This window comes from Heterocephalus glaber, unplaced genomic scaffold, assembly GCF_053883595.1.
Source record: "Heterocephalus glaber isolate CG9 unplaced genomic scaffold, H.glaber_assembly_v1.0 deba00001461, whole genome shotgun sequence".
NCBI classification, from domain to species: domain Eukaryota; kingdom Metazoa; phylum Chordata; class Mammalia; order Rodentia; family Bathyergidae; genus Heterocephalus; species Heterocephalus glaber.
In genome coordinates this window covers 32041337-32062220 of record NW_028258308.1, presented here as the reverse complement: position 1 = coordinate 32062220, position 20884 = coordinate 32041337, and the positions used below count along the sequence as shown (strand labels likewise).

At 37.6% G+C, this 20884-nt stretch overlaps 1 protein-coding gene across 5 annotated transcripts in view; it reads left to right on the top strand.

Moving 5' to 3' along the window:
- Gtf2e2 (general transcription factor IIE subunit 2) overlaps positions 1-20884 on the top strand; it is a 121434-nt gene that overhangs the window by 99623 nt on the left and 927 nt on the right. For all 5 annotated transcript variants that reach the window (XM_087216945.1, XM_087216947.1, XM_004867660.3 and 2 more), the window contains one exon: positions 19678-19793. In XM_087216945.1, coding sequence (XP_087073071.1) covers positions 19678-19793 — 116 coding nt within the window. The remainder of the gene's footprint in view (positions 1-19677; positions 19794-20884) is intronic.

Here is a 20884-nt window from a genome sequence, read left to right as displayed (position 1 = left end):
TTATAGCTCAGCTGTAGTAAATGGGCTTATTTCTTTATGTTTGTAATTTTAGGAATGTAACCTCATATCTTGATATTAATGCTTGATGTAGCATGAGCAAAAAGACCAAACTTTTGTGGGTGACTGGTATATTTTTAACTTATGAATCTTTTAATTATCAAATTTGTTAAGAAAGGAGGTAATATTTTCTTTCTGGATATCGTGAACTTGGGTGCTAAGCTGTGTTGATCTTCAAAATGTATGATACTTATATTTTGGAATTTATAAAATTTTGTCAGTATTTGTCATGTAACATATAAATAAGGGATTAGTGATGAGAAATTTCTTTGATTATTCAAGGAGAAATTCCCATTTAAACAGATAAGGTAGTAATTTACTCTAATTTGTGTTTGAAGTTTTATAAAATGACAGGAATTGTGTATCAGTTTAATTAAAAAATTTCAAAATGATACCCACAGTAAAATATCTAAGGATATAGCAATGCATACAATAAAATATCAGACTCCAAGTAGAGAATTGCAGTGGCCTGCGCATCAGTCAAGTTCTTACTCCTTTATGGCCTTATAAAGAAATTCCATTGAATGAGTAATTTTCTATAACAAATATGCTTACAAGTCTTGTCCCTGTAGTAGCCAATAAAGGTCTTGATTATGATTTTGTAATTTGTGCAGTAACCTTGAGTTTTTCTTGTATACATTATCTGGTCTAAAGATATTCAGGGTGTGCTAGTAGGACTTTAGTATGAAGTTACTTTGATGGTCATGATTTGTCTTAGGAAATAAAATGTATATTTTTGAAAATCTTAACCCTCATATATAGTTGGTTGTCAATAAATATTTTAAGTAGAAATTTCTAGAACAATTAGTTGGTCAGTGTTGCTGTTTCTAATAAGGTATATTTTTTACCTAAAGAAGCTGTCAACTACTTCTGTATTTGTTGTAGTGATAGATGCCTACTGAGCAAAGATTTGGGGTACTGTTTAGCAATTTTTTTTATGATTTCATGTTTAGTTTTATTTTTTAAATTGTATGAGGTACAGTGATATATAGGTTCAGAGTATAATGATCAACTAAGGCTAGTTAATATTTACAATCTTTAAACATTTTTAAAAAACATTTTTAATAACACATTATAATCATATATTTGTGAGAAACTGATATTTTAATACATATACAGAGTATAGGCTTCCTTGAGGAGATGACTTCTAATGGAAGACTCAGAGGAGGACACAGGATCAACTGTCTGTAACTGGGAGAAGCAAAGCACTAAGGGGACAGCCATCTGCTTAGTTTTGTGTTGCTTTTAGTCTCCTTTACTTGAAATCTTGTTTCTATATATTTTGCTTTTTATAATTGTCAAATTAATTTCTTTTAAAAGTACTTAATTCTAAGTTAAAAACAAAACAAGTGAAAAAACTCCCAAGAATAACTCATTACATTTTTTTCTTTTGGTACCGGCGATTGAACTCTGGTCCTTGCGGTGGAACCACTGAGCTAAATCCCCGGCCCTTCCAGTCACTTTCTTTTGTGGCATTTGTTTACCTCATGTTATTTTGGGTTCCATATTGCTAAACAATATGCTGGTGCTGTTGTTTCTTGATTTTTCAACTTTAGCCATTGTTAAATGACATTCTTACCATCTCTCACTAGTCTACTATGTCTTTTCTCCTAATATAATCATACCACTTCTTTCAGTCTCTCCATCATTTACCTCAGTAGACAGTGTATTTAGACATTCTCAGTGGGAAGTTTAGTATTAAGTCTGCTCTGCAGATGGCAGCGTAGTGTAGCATGTCTGTAATTAGATGTTTCACTTGAGGCTAGTGGTTGTTTGAAAAGAGATTGCAGTAGCACTGTAAGAGTGTAGTTTAAAACTGTAGGAATTCCTTTTTATGTATGTATTTATTTTTATGATTCTAGGGATTGAGCCCAGGGGCTCACACATGCTAGGCAAGCCTTCCATCACTGAGCTACATCTCCAGCCATTTTCTTTTTTCTAGTAAGACAGAGTCTGAGTTGCTCAGGCTGACCTCAAATGAAATCTTCCTACCTCAGCTTCCTGAGTAGCTGGGTTTACAAGTATGCATCACTGTGCCTAATTAGGAATTCTTAATAGTATTTCATTGCAGATGTTTTAGGAGTACAATTTGTGTTAAGTAGTGGTAGGCCCATTCTCTCCTGTATGCTTTCTGTGTATACTATTGTTTAACTTTTACTTTTCCTGTTTGTGTGGCTTTTACTTACATTTGTGTTCCTTAATATAACCCTGTTTTCATTTGCCATTTTATATGGCCTTTGTTGATCTAAACTCTTCCTCATTTTCTTATTGGTTGGCTGATAGGGACAAAATGAGAATTTTCATTAATGTAATCTCCCCCATCTCCATTTTAAAAATAATCAGGCTTGTTAGTAAAATCTCACATATCCAGGAACAAATATTTTATATAGTTTGGTTTATTCTTCTAGTTTACTTTTTCTGCATTACCAATATTCTATAATGATGTATGGTTATTTGGTATTCCATTGTATGTACCTGATGAATAGATTTTAAAATACTTAATAGTGGTATCCCAAATATTCTTACATATCGTATACTTTGGATGTATTTTTTTTTATTTTAATAGCCATGGAACTCAGGAAGTACTTTTGCCTCTTAAAGTCTTTGATGTTGCTGACTTAATAGTAAAATATTTTCCTAGATTTCCTAATACTGAACCATTCTTAACACTACTGGAATAACCTTTACTTGGCTTTATATATTTCTAGATTCTTCATACCAACATATTTAGGATTTTTACTTTAGTATGGTCAGTTTTCTTTTTGTGTGCTTTGTGAGGTTTTGGTTATAGGTAGTATATGGAATTCACAAAAGGAAAAGTACAGTTTTTCTTTCCTTCCTTTTTCTCATTCCTTTCTCATGAGAATATTAGATTCTTGAAAATCTGAAAACATACACATATATGTGTGGCTGGTACTTTTGGACAACATTCTTTTTTTTTTTTTTTTTTTGGTACCAGGGATTGAACTCAGATCATTGCATTTGTGGGGCAGGCAACGGAACCACTGAGCTAAATCCCCGGCCCTGGACAACATTCTTGATGGCTTCCTTGAAGGTGTTCTTGTTTAAGTTTTTTATCTTGTGGATCAACTTGGATATCTTCTCACAAAATCACTCATCAACTTTTTTTGGGGGTGGGTGTACTAAGGTTTGAACCTAGGGCTGTCGCACTGAACTACATACCCAGCTTTTTAAAATTTTTTATTTTGAGATGGTCTCATCAAGTTGCTAATTGCGCAGGCTGGGTTTGAATTTGTGATTCTCTTGCCTCAGCCTCCCAGAGTGCTGGGATTATAGATATATGCCATCACACTTTGCTTAAAAACTTTAAATTTAATAGCATACAATCCTAGAACTTGTTTAATTGTCTGTTACTCTCGTCACTTTTTGTACTTGGGTTCTCTTCCTTATTATCTTTAACTATTATTGGTTTATTTTACTTTTGTTGGTATATTTTTAACAGAAAATGTAGTCTATTAGATTACTCTTCATACTGATTTTTTGATTATTTGATCTAAGTACTGACTAAGCAAACATTAAAACCTTCTACAGCTTTTGTATTTGTTAATTTCCCTCAATGCTTCCTGTAGTTAATGCCTTGTATATTTTTATATAGCACTTTTAGTCAGTATATGTTCTTGGCAGTAATAGTTTAAGGATTGCTTCCATAATCATTATAAAGTGTTCCTCTTCATGCTATGTCATAATCCTTTGTCTTTTATTAGACTAATAATTTGCTTGTTACATTTTTTGTTTGTTTGTTTTTATTGGTTTTATGAGACAGGATCTTGCTTTGTAGCTCAGGCAGGACTTTTGAATTCACTTTGTGGCCCAGGTTGGCCTCAAACATGGAGTAATCCTGTCTCAGCCTCCTGAGTGCTGACATTACAGGCATGTGCTACTTTTTTACCTGTATTGTTTTGTTTTAGGTATTTATTTTGTAGGTGGCATATGGTTTTCTTTTACGTATTTAAATCTGTTCTGTCATTTTTATTTGCTATCTTTACTATATGGTGCATTCTCCCATTATTTGGAAATTATATAATTTATTTTCATTTTCTTATTTTCTACTGACTTTTTATTCCCTTGTTGACACTTTCTGGGATTTTTGTCACAATCTGTTAATTGTTCATTCATAAGTTTATTTATTCACTAAATATTTATTCATCTTTTCTGTGCCCCAGTCATTTTACTAAATGTAGAGGATACAGTAGTGAACAACATAAAACTACTCAACTTTCACGGAACTTAGATTCTAAGGGTGAAAGTAGACAAAAAATTTAAAACTAGAACAGGTTGTATAAAGTGCTACGAAAGAAATGAGCGAACTGTTTGCCACACTAGTATAATAAGGGGGAAAGGGTGGAGCTCAGAGAATAGGGAATCTGAAGCATGGAGAATTCCAGTGGAGTAGCTAGGGGTGCCTGCAGGCAGAGGGAATTACAAGGCAGCCAAGGAAAGGGTTTGACACCCACCCTGACGAGCAGTATTTAATTGTTTCATCAGATTTGGTGAACCTTTTTTGTTTTGTTTTGCTTTTGTTAATGGGGGTGGGGGTGGGGGGTTGAACTCAGGATCTTGCGCTTGGGAGGCAGGCGGTGGAACCACTGAGCTAAATCCCTGGCCCTTGGTGAACCTTTTTTATGGCATATATTTTGTGACATCTTTGCTCTTGTGAAACTCATACATATTAACTATCAGTACATATACTTTCTTTAAAAAGTCAGCAGTATACCATAAATGCAACATAAAGAAGTAAAAAGAAATTGATGTGCTTGTGTGTATTTTTTGTGTGCGTGTGTGTGTGTGGAGCTAGGAATCGAAGCCAGAGCCTTTGCACTGAGCTACATCCCCAGCCACCCTTTTTGTTTGTTTGAGACAGTCTTGCTAAATTGCCAAGTTACCCAGGCTAGGCACTCATTTGTGATCCTCTTGCCTCAGTTTCTCACACTGGTAGGATTACAGACATGTGCCACCACCCCTGGCTTTATTTATACTTTTTAGATTTCTTTGAATATTTATAAATTGTCAGACACAGTTATAAAATGAAATATAAGTGAAATAGCCGTTAACCTTTATATGTAGAGTCACCATAAATATGATATAGCTACAGGTGACTGTTATGTGTTGGCAGCTTATAAACCATAAATGGTATTTTCCATAAGTGGTACAGAACTCTTGGCAGAATTCTGAAAAATGCACAGCACAAGCTTTTCTTTGGTTTCTAAAGGCAAATTCTATATACAGTCATCATAGTGTATTACTGGAAAATGAAGCGTTAAAGCAGTACATAATTACTTTGTTTATACATACACACGTGTCAGAATTGGTTTGTGGGCTCAGTTTATTATTACAGTTTTCATTAGTTCATATTTTCTCAGGAAGCAGGGCTTTGGGAGATTTATACTGGGGCTGAGTGATGTTTTTGTTTTGGAGAGTTCTCATATGCATTGTAGGATGTTTTCAGTATCTCCTCTTTAGATGCCAGTGGCACAGCTTCCCCACAGTGTGAAAACTAAAGTTGTCTGCCTGGGGGTGAGAGACAAACTTGCTGTGGGTGAGAATTGGGTTAAAGGTTCAGTTTATGTTTATAAAAGAGAAAATTAACTGCTATATAATCATTATCTGCAAGTTGCTTTTCATGTATTCTGTAATTTGGGCACTCAGTGATAGGGGGATGTCAAAGTCAATAAAGGTTCTGTCCTCGAGTTTAGGCGGAGGAGGAAGAATGACATGAGGACACATACCACTCTGTTGCTAAGTTGTGATGTTTGGCACGTTTGGTGTATGATTGTATTTTGACTTATATTTTCAACTTACAGTGGGTTTGCCTGGATGTAACTCCACTATAGGTTGAGGAGCATCTGTATAGTATAACATGTTGCATGTTGTAATTTTGGTGTTCTTAGAGTTCTATAGTGACACTTGAGGAACAGTCACATTTAAAGAAACCTAAAAGGTAAAGTACCATTCTTTTAGTTGCAAATGTCAGCATGACATAGATCACTAATTTCAAAAATTAAAAATCTTGTGTTTTTGTTAATAGTGCAGACTCTGTGTTCCCGTATAGAACCCACTGGAAAGTGACACAGTATGGAGCTTCAGGAGAGGTGAAGCTCAGTAGTAGAGTGCTTGGCTAGCCTGTGGAAGGCTCTGAATTTGATCTCCCCCGCCCCAAAGCAAATGGACACATTTTAACATGTTTACTTCCCCCGCAAGCTTTGATTTGATTGTACTTATGATGGTGTTTGCTTTGGGCCCATTAGGTGTCAGTCTTAGCCATAGAGAGGAAAGTAGGCTTGCAGGCACATTGAAGATTAAGCACATTTCCTAAAATGAGTATAGCTCGAGTAAAGATAGTTTACTGTGTGGTAGTTTAAAAAAAAAAAAATCCAATAAAGAAGTAAACACAAAGTAGTTGGACCTAGGCATGCATTTTATTACGCAGAGCCATTGATGGTGTTTGCTTAAGTCAGGATCTTAATCAGAGCCAGTACCTATGCAGTGGGCAAGTGGACAGTCTAAGAATCACACTGTGACTCCAGCTCTACTTTTTGTTGATTTTGCCAAGATCCTCCCTCTCTAAGATTCTTCATCTGTAAATGAGAATGGTATCTTTACATCATTTTATGAGGATTAAATGGGTGTGTATGTATGTGTATAAATAAAAAATATACATGCAAAAGCTGGAGTTTAGTAGAATCTGACACATAGAACACAGTAGTGTTAGTAGTATTGGTAATATAATATCGAGGATATCAATTTTAATCTTTACTGGCTACTTATGTGTCTCTTCATTGTTTTATAATTTTGTATGTATTTCATTAGATGGTGAACAAACAGAGCCATATTATTAGTCTGAAGATACATTTGCAGTGATTTTTTCAGTTGGGTAATGGTTTTCAGCATTCCTGACGAGAATTCCAGTGACTGACTTTCCCTTCAGTGCTAGGAATATGTTTTTTACTGAAAAGATGGTTTCATCTTTATCCTTAGAGTTCAAGACTTCTGCTAGTAGCTACCACTTTTAAGTCTTTACCCTTAGACTCTGATGCTGCATTAGATCATTATTGTTTAGTGGTTCTGTGGTATTCCATTTTGTAGGCGTTCTGTTTGATGTGATTTTTTTCACCTTCTATAGATAGAAACTTTTGTTTTTCCATTTAATTAATACATGCTTGCAATTAATGCAGTTTACAATCATCTTGGGAGTGGTTACATGTACATATTACAGCTTGTTCCTTTTTTTCCCTTCCTCTTTCCTGTTCCTCCCCTTATAGATAGAGCCTTTTATGTTTTGTTATATGCTGATATAAATAATGTTCGGTTCTTGAACAAGCATGTATGAGGTCTGATCAAAACATATGGTGAATTTTTAAATTTAAAAAATTTACAGTAAAAACACATTGCCATTAATTCCTCTCAAGACATTCCCCCTTGCCTGGAACACCCTTCCCCTTGTTACTCTTGCCGCCTTCGGAAGTAGTTCTGGGAGTCCTCTTTTGTGAGCGTCTTTAGTTGTACTGTCCTGAATTGATGTCCTGAACTGATTCAAAACATTTATCTTTCATGGTCATTTAAACTTTGGAAAAAACCCTCACATTGGAGGGTGCCAGATCAAGTGCATGAGTCAGGGGGCAACACACCATAATGTTTTTATTTGACCGAAATTTCCTCCTGCGTTTTTGAATCAGTTGGGACATCAAGGCAGCCATTAAAGAGGACTTCCAGAGCTGCTTTAGAGGGTGGCAAGAGTGATGGGGGGGAAAGGGTGTTTGAAGCTAGCGGGATGTTTTGAGAGGGATTAATGGCAGTGTGTCTTTTACTGTAATAAGTTTTTGTTGTTGTTGATTTTTTTGGTTTTTTTTTTCTGAGACAAGGTCTTAATATGTAGTTCAGGTTGGCCTTGAACTCAACAGCAATCCTCTTGATTCAGCCTTCTAAGTGCTGGGATTCCAAGTGTGTGGAACCACACCCAGCTGTAATAATTTTTTTTTAAAGAAAAAGTTAAACATTCACCATATTTTAAAAATCATACCACATATATGCATATTTTCATCAAATAGAATTGTTGGATCAAAAGATACATTTAAGGGCCGGGGATTTAGCTCAGTGGTTCTGGCTCCTGCCGGGCAAGTACAAGGTCCTGAGTTCGATCCCTGGTACCAAAAAAAAGATACATTTAAACATTTTTAGCACCTTGCCAAATGTCCATTGTAAACATTTTTTAAATTTTTACATAGCAGTACCTAATGAATGAATGAATACATTCATTGTGGGAAGTTGGTATATGTACATATCTTAGTCCACTGTAAACTTTGGATCACTTTACACTTTCACAGCCGTATGTGACATCCATTTTTTCAAACCTTTGGCAGTAGCCGGGGATTTAGCTCAGTGGTTTCGCCGCCTCCTGCACAAGCTCAAGGACCCAAGTTCAATCCCCAGTACCAAAAAACCCCCAAAACACCAAAACCAAAACCTTTGACAGTAATGAGTGTTTTTATTTTTATTTACTGTTTAATTTTTTTTTTGCAGTGCTGGAGATTGAACCTAAAACCTTGTACGTGCTAGACAAGCACAGTGGTAACTGAGCCATACCCCCAGACATTAAAAAAAATTTTTTTTGAGTACATTCTTGCTAAGTTGACCAGGCTGGCCTTGAACTTGAGAACTTCCTGCCTTAACCTCCTGAGTAGTTGGGATTACAGCAGTTTGCCACTGCACCTGGCTTAAATTTAATTTTAATACACTTTTCAATTCCATTGTGTCACAAAGCTTTATTGTATTGCATTCAGAATTAGTTTTTTAGACTATTGATGTCACTGTTCTACTACTATTGGCTTTGTGATTAAGTCATAAGAGACCTGCAATAACTAAGCACCTGTACATGTCAGAAAGTAGTTTGAGTCTTCAAGGCACTGGAATTTTGCAGTGCTACTAACATAGAGACTCAGTTAAAAGTGTATTGAATTAAATTAACCAATGAATAAAAGGTATTTTTATCATCTGTACTCCCCCCTCTTTACCTTTTGTGTCTGTACAGAGAGAAATACACAGTTGAATTGTTAGAAAGTTATACAGTGCTTATTCTGGATAAGTGAATATACAATTTTCACATGTCGATAAATCAGAACGTAACAAATTCATGGTCAAATGCCAGAACTATTCTTTTGTATGACACTTCCCACAGTGGTATAGGTAAATATTAAAACTTTAGTTTTGTGTGCTGCATTGGATTAAATGTTTTTATTGTGGAGCTGGAAGTCATCCCGCCCTCCACCCTGCATTGGGGATTGAACCCAGGGCCTTTGGACTGATTATATCCCCAGCCCTTTTCATATTTTGAGACATTGCTTAGCTGCCCTCGCTGGGCTTGAACTTGGTATCCTCCTCCCTTAGAGGAGGATAGTGCCGCTCAGAATGCCGCCTCGTCCAGCTATTCTATTATGAGCAAGAGCTAGCTGTATTCATCACATTTTCTTTAAAGTTTGGCTAAAATGTAGGGTAAGAGGAGTTCTAGATTTTTCTCTTTTTTTCTTTTTTTTTGGTACTGGGGATCGAACTTGAGTCCTTGCACTTGCGAGGCTGGCGGCAGAACCACTGAGCTAAAGCCCTGGCCCATTGTTCTAGATTTTTCTTAGAATGAAGTTAGAGAAAATGCTGTTTTTGCGCTTAGAGTGATAACAGTGAAGTGTAAACCTGCAAATTTGTACATTTCTTGAATTCATCAGAAAGCTGGGGTTACAGGCCAACCACCTAACCCCAAATCTAAGGAAAGATGGGCACCTCCAAGAAAAGATGGGACACAAGTGCTTGTTCACCTGGGATGGACAAAGTCAACACCAATCAGAATTCAGTTAAAATTCTTAATGAACTGCTAAAAACTTAGAGTGAACTAGTAAGAGATTACTGTGCCCGCTCATAGGCTTTTTTTCCACAGGCTTCATTGCATTCTTACAAAAGAGAGGTTAGTGTGGAGGTCCTGAGAAGGGGGTCCCTTATCAGACAGGCCTTGAGGATGGTGGAGTGCACACTTCAGGAGAGGCATGAAGCCCCCCTCTAAATGCTTTTCCCTTTCTTCTGTTATATGAGACAAAAGCCTAAACCCACTGTTGGGGAGGGAGCTGAAAGGAAACCACCTACTCTTGGGGAGGAGCAAGAATATGTGCTAGGTCAGAACTGTAGCAGAAAAGGAGGGGAAGGAGCACTGAGGAGGTCACACCCTGCAACTCAGTTCTTCCCAGGACTAGGCTTAATGGAAATGTCAGAGAATCTCACCCCTCCCATACAAGGCTAACAAGTGTAAGAGTAGCAGGTAATGGTGGAGTTCTGAGACAGTTGCAGGAACAATGGAGACAGACTATCTTGAGTACATTGTAAAAAGAAGAACTGAAAATGAAGGTTGAACAGAGAGATACTTCTGACCAACCAACTTCTGCTTTGGACACAAAAGGTGGCTTGAGGACTTGGAAATTGGTGGTGCATTATGGGTAGCCATAGCAGGAAGAGATTCCAAACCCAGCTTGTGTGGAGACTGACTAAACCTCCAGACACTGAATGGTTGGCAGAGGGAAAGCATGGCAATTTCTAGGCAGAAAGACTACCTCAGCCACAGGTGTCCTACAGCTAATATCCTGTGTTCAAAACTTTTTTTTTTTGAGGCATAAAAAGAATCAAGGAAAAACAGCACACTATTGAAACAGGGTATTAACCAAATTCTTAAAACACAGGTACTGGACCTGTTAGATAACAGAAAATAAATGATTAATATATTAGGGTCTGTAGTAAAGATGGCAAGATACATGATCAAGTAAGACATTTTTTTTTTTGGTACTAGGGATTGAGCTCGGGTCCTTAGCTTGCGAGACAGGCGGTGGAACCACTGAGCTAAATCCCCGGCTCAATCAAGTAAGACATTTTAACTGAGGAAGGCACTGGAAGAAAATCAAATGAAAATCCCAGAAATGAAAAGCACAGTAACAGAGATGAAGAATGTCTTCAGTAACCACGTAAGTAAACTTGGTGTAACCAAGGAAAGGATCTGGAGAACTTGAAGATAAGCCATTACAAATTACTCAGGCTGAAATGCAAAGAGAAGAAGATGTGAAACAAAACAATCAGAGTATCCGGTGAACTTTGGGACCATATCAAATGGTCTGAATGTGTAATGGAAGCCTCTGAAGGATAAGAGAAAGAATAGCAGAAATACTTGAAGACTAATGGCCCAGAATCTTCCAGAATGAATGATGAACACCAAACCAAGGATCCTAGAAGCTCAGAGAACACAAGGTGACCCCCAAAATCAAAAGACAAGAAAACACCTAGGCATAACTTAAAATTGCTGAAAAGTGCAGATAAAATTTTGAAGGCAGCCAGAGGGAAACTACTCCTTGCAGAGAGACAAAGAATTCTAGCAGGACCCATGAAGTTCAATAGATTATAGTTACTTCTTTAAACCCAGAATTCTGTAGCCAGCAAAAATAATCTTTCAAAAACAAAGGAGAAATACTCTCAGAGAAACAGAAACAGAATTCATTGCTATCAGGTCTGAACTCCAGTAGTGGTAAAAAAAGTTTAGTGGGCCAGGGATTTAGCTCAGTTGTTTCACCGCCTGCTGTGCAAGCTCAAGGACCCGAGTTCGATCCCCGGTACCAAAAAAAAAAGTTGTTTAGGCAAAAAAAGATTTGACATTAGACAAATAATAAACCAATAGTGATATAGGAGGGAAAAATAGTTAATGTATATGAATACAGAAACAGAGGGGAAGAAAACAGAACAAATAGAAACAATAAGATGATAGGTTTTATTCCAGCCATATTTCATAATTTCACAACTAAGATTTTCAGTTTGGATACAAAGGTAAAACCCCCTAGTATATGTTATGTTTAAGAAAAACATACTTTAAAGATATGGGTTAAAAATAAAAGCATGTAAATGATATAGCATACAAACAATCAAAGGAAAAGGAGGGTGACTGTGTTATCAGGCATTTATTTCAAAATGATAAAGGGATCAGTTCTCCAGGAGTAGTCAACAGTCCTACATATGTATATATCTAACAACAGATTGTCAAAATACATGAGTTAAAATAGGTGAAACTAGGGCCGGGGATTTAGCTCAGTGGTTTCGCCGCCTGCTGTGCAGGCACAAGGACCTGAGTTCAATCCCTGGTACCAAAAAAAAAGGTGAAACTAAAAGGAATCTACAATACTATTCTCACAGTAGTTGATTGATTAACCAGGTAGTTGGAAAATTAGATATAGAAGTCTTAAACAACAGTATCCATCAACTTGACCTGGTATTTAGAAAAGATTACTTAATAGCAGTAATAATTTTTAAAGAACATGGACTATTCACTAAGAATGTATTGTAGCCCCACAAAACAAACCTTAATTACCTTTAGAAGAATCAGAAGTGTACAGAGGATGTATTTGGACCATAATAGAGTTGGACTGCACATCAGTAACAGACATATATTTGAAAACTTTTATTTGGAAATTAATAGTTTAACTCATGGTTCAAAGAAAAAAATTACATGGAGGTTAAAAAGTTGTGGATTAAATAGAGTGAAAACAATGTATGGAAATGAATGGGAAGCAGCTGTAGCAGTGTTTGTAGGGAAATGCAGAGCATCCAATGCTTACAGTGTAAAAGATTGTTATGTGTTACATTCCTATGCCACATTTTATTTACCCTTCTTCATTGATGGGCATTTGGGTTGCTTCCACTTTTTAGCTTTTATAAATAGTGTTTTGTATGTATACATTCTTGTACAAGTATTTACATGGACATTTTCATTTCTCTTAGGAATGTAGGAACAGATATTTCTTGACTTGTGCAGTTTGTCTTGATCCAACCCATCATAAGTTTAAAATGTATTTAGAGCTGGGCATGGTGGCACACACCTGTCATCCCAGCACTCAGGAGGCTGAGGCAGGAGGATCACTGTGAGTTTGAGATCAGCCTGGGCTACATAGTTCCAGGCCAGCCTGAACTATATAGACCCTGTCTCAGAAAACAAAACAGAGTTTAATTCACCTAACCTACTCAATGTCATAGCTTAGCAGCACAGTACACTGTGAGGACTAGTTGTTTTACCTTGTGAATGTGTAGCTCACTGAGAGCACTGAGAGTATCATACTGTATCTCCCTCACCGAGGATAAGATGAAAATTCAAAGTACAGTTTCTGCTGGGTGTTGCTTTCACACCGTCCTGAAGTCAAAAGATCTGATGTCAAACCATGCTAAGTTGGGGGCTATCTGTATTTTTAATTTCTGGTTTTAGGTCTTTAATCCATTTTGAGTTGATTTTTGTATATGGTATGAAAAAAAGGTCTAATTTCATTCTTCTGCATGTGATAGCCAGTTTTCCTGGCACTATTTATTTATTTTTTTATTTTTGCTGTACAGTCATTTAGTTATACATTGCATAATGTAGACCCATAGTTATTTACATATATGTATAATTACTTAATATTTTAATGTTGTCTTTATCCTTTCAGCAAAAAGATACCCAGAAAATATTTATGTTTAACAAACTGAAGAATTCAAACTCAGTTTTCCAAAAATGTTAATAATTTGTCTAACTTGATGAAATATTTGTTAACATCAATCAACTGACAATATAAGAATCAATATGTTGCTGAAGAACCATCAGCCAGTACTTTTAAGTTTTAGTAATTAGTTTTAGAAGAGCATAACAGTAATTTAGCATGACCTGCTGCAGACGGCATACACACAGAGCTTACATCAGCATGATTTTTGGCATGTATCACATTACTTTTCTAAACTAATTTTGCTAATCGTTTTTCTCTCCTGTGGATATACCAAATTTTTAAAAAATTCTTTTATTGGTACATTTTAGGTATACAATACATTTACATTTATCATTGGGTGCTTGTACCTGGTACATGATGTATCTTGGTTCTTATTTTTTTCCCCATTACCTGTGCGCCCTTCACCCCTCCACCCTTCAATATTTACATAGATTTCATTTCCATTTTTTTTTCTTTTCTCATAATTTTTCCTTTCCCTTCTTCCCTTTCCCCTTCCCCTCCCGTCACTCCTACACCTTTGAACCTTTTCCTGTTTCAAATTATCAGTTATTTGTTTTAATCATTTTAATCCTTATTTACACTTTCAGTTTCTCACACTAGAGAAACTATTCGGTATTTACACATGTGTGTCCTATTTATTTCACTTAAGAGTATGGCCTCAATATGCATCCATTTAGCTATAAATGTCTCTAGTTTCTTGTTCTTTATGGCTGAGTAGTACTCCATTTTATTAAAAAACTACATCTTTATCCAGATTCTAGTTGATGGGCACTTGGGCTGTTTCTAAGCTTTAGCTATTACAAACTGTGCCGCTATGAACATGGGTGCACATATATCACTGTGGTATGATTCTTTTAATTCTTTTGGGAAGATACCCAGCAGGGGAATAGCAGGGTCAAATGGGACCTCTAGCCCTAGTTCTTTGAGTTATCTCCATACTGATTTCCTGGCACTATTTATTGAAGAGATTTTCCTTTTCCTATTGTGTGTTCTTGACACCTTTGACAAAAATGAGTTGACCATAAATGCTGTGGACTTTATACTCTGTGCCATAGGTTGATGTTTCTATATTTTTATGCCAGTACCATGCTGCTTTAATTACTGTGCGTTTGTTCATTTTGTGCAGGATTGCTAAGTCGGCTTTCTCTTGTTAACAGCATGGTGTCACAGATGAGGTTGGTTATACAGAGGTTTATTTTGGCTCATGGTTCTGGCCTAAGGTTGAGGAGTCAACTCTGATGATGACCTCCTCACTAGCAGAGTCCCAGGGAGGTACAGGGCTTCACATGGTGAAAGTCAGGGAGCAAACCAGAGACCTAGCCAGGCTGCCTTTGATAACAGACCCAATCTTGAGTTAACTGGTTAATCCATTAATTGGGCAGAGCCCAAGTCACCTTTGAAAGGTCCCTCCTCTTCATGCTTTGTTTTGTTTGGTTTTGTTTTCTGAGACAGTCTCTCGCTATGTAGCTCAGGCTGGGATCACAGTTATGTGCCACCATGCCCGAGCTTAATGTTTCTTAATGGAGATTAAATTTCAGCATGAGTTTCCGAGGAAGCAAATCATATTCAAACCATAGAAGCAGTCTTGGCTATTCAGCATTTTTGTGATTCCACATAAATTGTAGAGTTTTTTTTCTTTTTCTGTGAAAAACATTGGAATTTTCAGAGTGATTGCATTGAACCTATAGGTTGCTCTGGAGAGTATGAGCATTTAAAAAAGTATTTTACTTTTTTTTTACTTTTACTCTAAGGCTTGAGGGTATAGCTAGCTTAGTGATAGAGTATAGAGTGCTTGCCTAACATGCACAAGACTTTGGGTTCAATCCCTTGCACTGCAACACACACACACACCCCAAAAACAAAAAACTTGGGGCCAGGGATTTAGCTCAGTGGTTTTGCTGCCTGCTACACAAGCACAAGGACCTGAGTTTGATCCCTGGTACCAAAAACAAAAAAACAAAAAAAAAACTTGGTCTTTATTTTAAAAATTGTTAATTCTTCCAAATCCAGGATCTAAATCTTGAGAAAATCTCCCAATCTCAAGATTTTTAGCTTCATCTTCAAAGACCCTTGTGTTGTATAAAGTAACGTATTCATAGGTTCTGGTTAAAGATGTAGACATTTAGGGAGGGATGCATTTCACATGAAAAATATTTTTTTTTTACATGAGAAATAATTTTGATAGTGTTTTTAATTAAAGATTAGTGCTTTAAAGGATGAGGTAAATTGAGCAATGCCCTATTTTTCAGACCTCAAAATGATAACACACACTGATGGTAAAAGGGGGCATGTTAATAACAAGCAAAAAGGGAAGAAGGCATGTTGTGTGGGTATTTGAGATTATGCCTGTCTGTCCCTCCCCTCCCCTCTCATCCCTCCCTTCCTTTCTAATGGCAAAGATGGACTGGGCATGGTGACACATGCCTGTAATCCCACCACTCTGGGAGTTGGACACAGGAGGATCTCAAGTTTGAGCCCAGCCTGGGCAACTTAGTGACTGAGACTCTATCTCAAAAATTTTTAAAAAGTGGGGGGAGACTGGAGATGTGGCCGAGTTCAGAGGCCCTGGATTCAATTCCCAGTACCTAAAAAAAAGGGGAGAGGGGTAAAGAGGATCATATGATATGTGTATGTACCAATTCCCCACAATGAATGTATGTATTACATATCACAAACATATTTAAGAAAGAAGCTAAAGTACTGCATTAGTAGTATATAAATGTGGATATTGAAATTTTTGTCAGTTTTTGTCAAGAAGTATATATAGGGAGCAAAAAAAATTCATACAAACCATATTCCATTTTTTTGGTACCGGGGATTGAACTCGGGACCTTGTGCTTGTGAGGCAGGCAAAATCCCCAGCCTCTTTTTTTTTTTGAACTATGTATTGGTATATATTTTTTTCTTCAGACCTTCATGATGCAATAATAGGTAATATATTAATAGGTAGTATATGTTTTGCTCTTTAAGAAATTTTTAGAATTTTTTTCTATTTTACATAAATTGTATCACCCTAAATCTAGTAGCCAGTTCTTTTCTTAAGTGTTTTATATTGACTTTATTAAAGGTATTAGCACCCAAAAATAAGAGATGATGGAAGTTTTAATTACGATTGATATGAACAGTGCTTTTTCCTTTGGAGGCACTATTCCCAGTATTTAGTCCCCACTCCTCACTGAGGCAGATGTTATTTGTTATTGCCACTTTTTATAAATGATGAAACCGAGGAAGAGATGCGATGTAGCTTTAGAAAGTCAGTGTCCTCTTGGAAAGTAAATGGGATAACTGCGTTTGAACATTGGCCACCTAGCTTCACCTCTGCATCATACTACTCTGTTAATTTTTTATTTTGAGGAAAGGGCTAGACATACCCAAAATGAAAGTGTTGAGAATTTAAGCACAGGCTCATGGATGAATTGGGTTATTTTCTCCCTTCATGGCAGGTACACGGCTTTTATTCATAGCCCATGTGGGACCAGCAGGAGTGTTGAATTGAAACAGTCAAATCTGAGTTCATAAATTCTAGCCTGTTTTCTTCTCTTTTCTGTTAAGACATATGATAGGTTTCTAAATTAATTCTGGGGCCAGAGATTTAGCTAAGTGGTTTCACCACCTGCTGTGCAAGCATAAGGACCCAAGTTCGATCCCCAGTACCAAAAAAAAAAAAATTGATTTTATTTACCTTTATAGTGGAACATGCCTGACTTTCACGATAGTTGGGGATCTTCTGCTAAAATGAAGGATCTTCCCATTTGATGTTCTCTAATCATTTTCTGTTTGCAAAGAAGAAAAGAGATTTCTGTAAAAAGAAAACCGAATGCCTAGATCTGATCTTGAGGAGATTGAAGACTCTTCTACAGAACAGCTCAGCACTCTTGAGAATGAGGCACAGAGACCAAGTGTACTCAGACACTGAGGAGGCCAAGGAGCCGGGACCATGGAGCACAGTGTGGGGTCTGGGATCATATCTGGGGCCTGGAAAGGGACTGATGATGTGGTGAAATTCGAAGATGGCCCCTCCATTAGTTAGTGATTTTTTTTTTTTTTATACCAGGGATTGAACTCAGGACCTTGCACTTGTGGAGCAGGCACGGTGCCACTGAGCTAAATCCTCAGCTAGTTAGTGATATTTTGTCAGCATTAATGTTTCAGTATTTATGCAATTGTATAAGGTATTAATATTAACTTTTCTGTTAATGTAAAATTATTTTTAAACCAAAAGGTGTTAGAAATAAAAAGTGCCAGGTATAGGAGTGGGTGCTTATAATCCCAGTTATTTGGGAAGGATATGGAAGAATGATCTCAAGTTCAAAGCCAGGTGGGGCAACTTAGTGAGACCCTGCCTCAAAATAAAAAGGGTTTGGGATATAGCTCAGCACTCCTAGGTTGAATCCTTTGTACTGCAAAAACTAATAAATGTTTAAAGATTTTTTTTAAAAATTGCCCTGCAGTATCTAGGCCATAGTAGATAATAGTATTTCACAGTGCAATTGTTGAGGACCTGGCATGCTAAATCCAGTGCCTGCTGCTTGGGAGAGAATGAAAATAGTTTCTTCCTCACAAGGAGTTTGTCAATGCTTGAGAGTCTGACGAAGTTGTGTAGACAGCTGTTGTAAGTTAAATAATGTCTGTAACTGCATAGGAGAAAGAACTCCCAATATTTATCTGTAGAAATTAAAAAATCTTGTTCAGAAACATTTGGGATTTAAATAACTTTTGTACCCAGGTTGAATTCTTTGTAGTAGATTATTCTGTTTTTTGCATTTCGTTAACTAGCAGGTTCACTGTAGTTCTATTTGGTTATCATTTGCTTCGTGCACTATGAACTGAAATAATCAAAAAGGAAGGAAGAAACGAGGGAAAAGAAAAATCTAGTCCAGCACCAGATGGGGTGCCCACTTCATCTATTGCTGGAGCACAGGCTGTGCAGAATTTCATGGCCCTGAAAGGAAGGGGTGGGCTGAGTTTCCTGAGGGTCTGTGACAGGAGGCCAGGCCAGCAAACTAGCTCAGGGTTCAGGGAGCTTTCCCTTTGTTTCTGGCCCAGAGTACTTAAATCTAAGATTTTTCTGTCGCAAGAAATTTTTTTGTGTTTGAAAGTAGATGCTGATAATGAGGTGGGCTCAGTTGTTAGAGCCTGGGTATAGGAGCAGAATTTAAGAAGCACAGTACAGTACTTTTATTTTGTCTGTGTCCCAATCATGATGTCTTTTGCTTACAAAGAGGCCACAGGCTCTGAGGACTTGGTGCCTGCCCTTCTCACCAGTTCCCTGCTTGCTTGATTGCAAAAGGGTTCTTTGCAACTAAATTGTTACAGCACCTCATTTCCATATAAAGCTGTGGTGCCCCATTTCCCTGCATGTTTCTCACTGTCAGTGGTCATCGAGAAGGTGGTGTATACCAAGCTCAGGGTAGATAAGAAAGAGCTTGAACTATTTTGCCCAAAATGGAGGGAACTCATTTTAGGAATAAAAGGTGTCGATTGCTTTATTTCCCCAGGAAAGCAGGGAGGCCTCAGTCACACGGCCCTTCATTTCCTGGTCTCAGAAATAGAGCACAGCTGCTGGGAACTGTACTGACTGATGCCGTTTTGTTCGCAGGCTATTCTGTGACTCAGTGTTCCACACTCGAATGTTCTTGCCTTATTTCATTGTTTCTGGTTTTGTTTCGTTGTTTTTATTTTATGTATGTACATATATATGCATTTATTTATATTTAGGACTGGGGATTGAACCCAGGGCCTTCACACTGAGCTACATCCCCAGTTTTTTTTTTCCACCCAGTGTGAAATAGGGTCTTGCTTAGTTGCCCAGGCTGGGCTTGAATTTCTGATCCTCCACCTTAGCCTGCCAGGGTGCTGGGATGCTAGTCTTATGCCACCAGGCCTGTCCACTTACTTGTTTTTGTAGTGAAATCTCACTACACTCTGAGATTTCATTCAGAATGAAATCACTCTGTTGATTCAGGCCCAGAGAAGATAATATTGAAGCCCAGATTTTGTCACCAAGATGCTGTAGTTTGTAAATATCAGTGGTAAAATAACTACTGTCTTGTTGGTACAGAATTCCAGAAACTCTGGAGGAGTGTTACTGTGGATTCGATGGATGAGGAGAAAATTGAAGAATATCTGAAGCGACAGGGTATTTCTTCCATGCAGGAATCTGGACCAAAGAAAGTGGTGTGTAACCTTTAGAATAAGTTAATTCTCGGGCCAGGGATTTAGCTCAGTGGTTCCGCTGCCTGCCTTGAAAGCACAAGGTCTGGAGTTCAGTTCCTGGTACCAAAAAAAAAAGATAAAGTTAATCCTCTCTTCTCTGAGATGTATCTGCTTCCCGTTCTGAAGAGCAGGTCGTCACTCTCCCCTCCAGGTTTGTGTCTATTCCAGTGACTTAGACACAGCTGAGATTGTGTGTTGATGTCATCATTGAGGGCCAGTGTGCTGGAGAGCTCTCCTGTCGCCCTCCAGCCCATCCTGGCTATGGCCAGTCAAGCTCCTGTACCCAGAACCCCCATGGTGCCTAGTTTCTCACCTCTAACCCTCTGCACGTCCTTCTCCCAGCTCCTAAACATAGACTGCATGGTCATCAGCTTGGCCTTTAACACCCCAATTGTGCTCCTCTCCCCCTTTCTCTGGAAACTTTACAGACATGGCGCCTGCTGTGCTGCAGCTCTGATTACTTTGCATTGTCCCTGTATATTCTCAGGTTCCCTGGGAACCAGATATTTTTGTCTTATAGCCCCTAGTCCTGCTCATCGGAGGCATTAGTTATCAAATGAAAACCATTTGTTGTACCATCTGCCAACAATCTATAGGCCAAGAACAGAGTCAGGGCAGGGGATAATTCACCCTAGAACAGTGGCAGCAAACCTATGGCACACATGCTGCAGCCCAGTGTTTGTTATCATTGAAAGCTCTAGAAGGTTCACCATCACTGCTAGACTCTTTCTGTGGTGCCTTTCTTCTTTCCCTTGCCAGCATCATGCTTTGTAGCTTTTTTTTGTGGAAATTCTTTCTCTCATTCTGAATTTTTAGGACTCATATAAAGGGAAGATTTATTGCCGGTGATCTCTCCATGAATGAGTGTAGTTGCAGCCTTTCATTATTTTTTTTTTTTCTGATACCGAGGATTGAACTCGGGACCTTGTTCTTGCCAGGCAGGCACTGCACCACTGAGCTACACCTCTGGCCTTTCATGATTTACCTTTGCTTAGTTTGTTGATTTTTAAAGAATAATGTTATACTGATATTTTTGAGCATAGAGAATATTA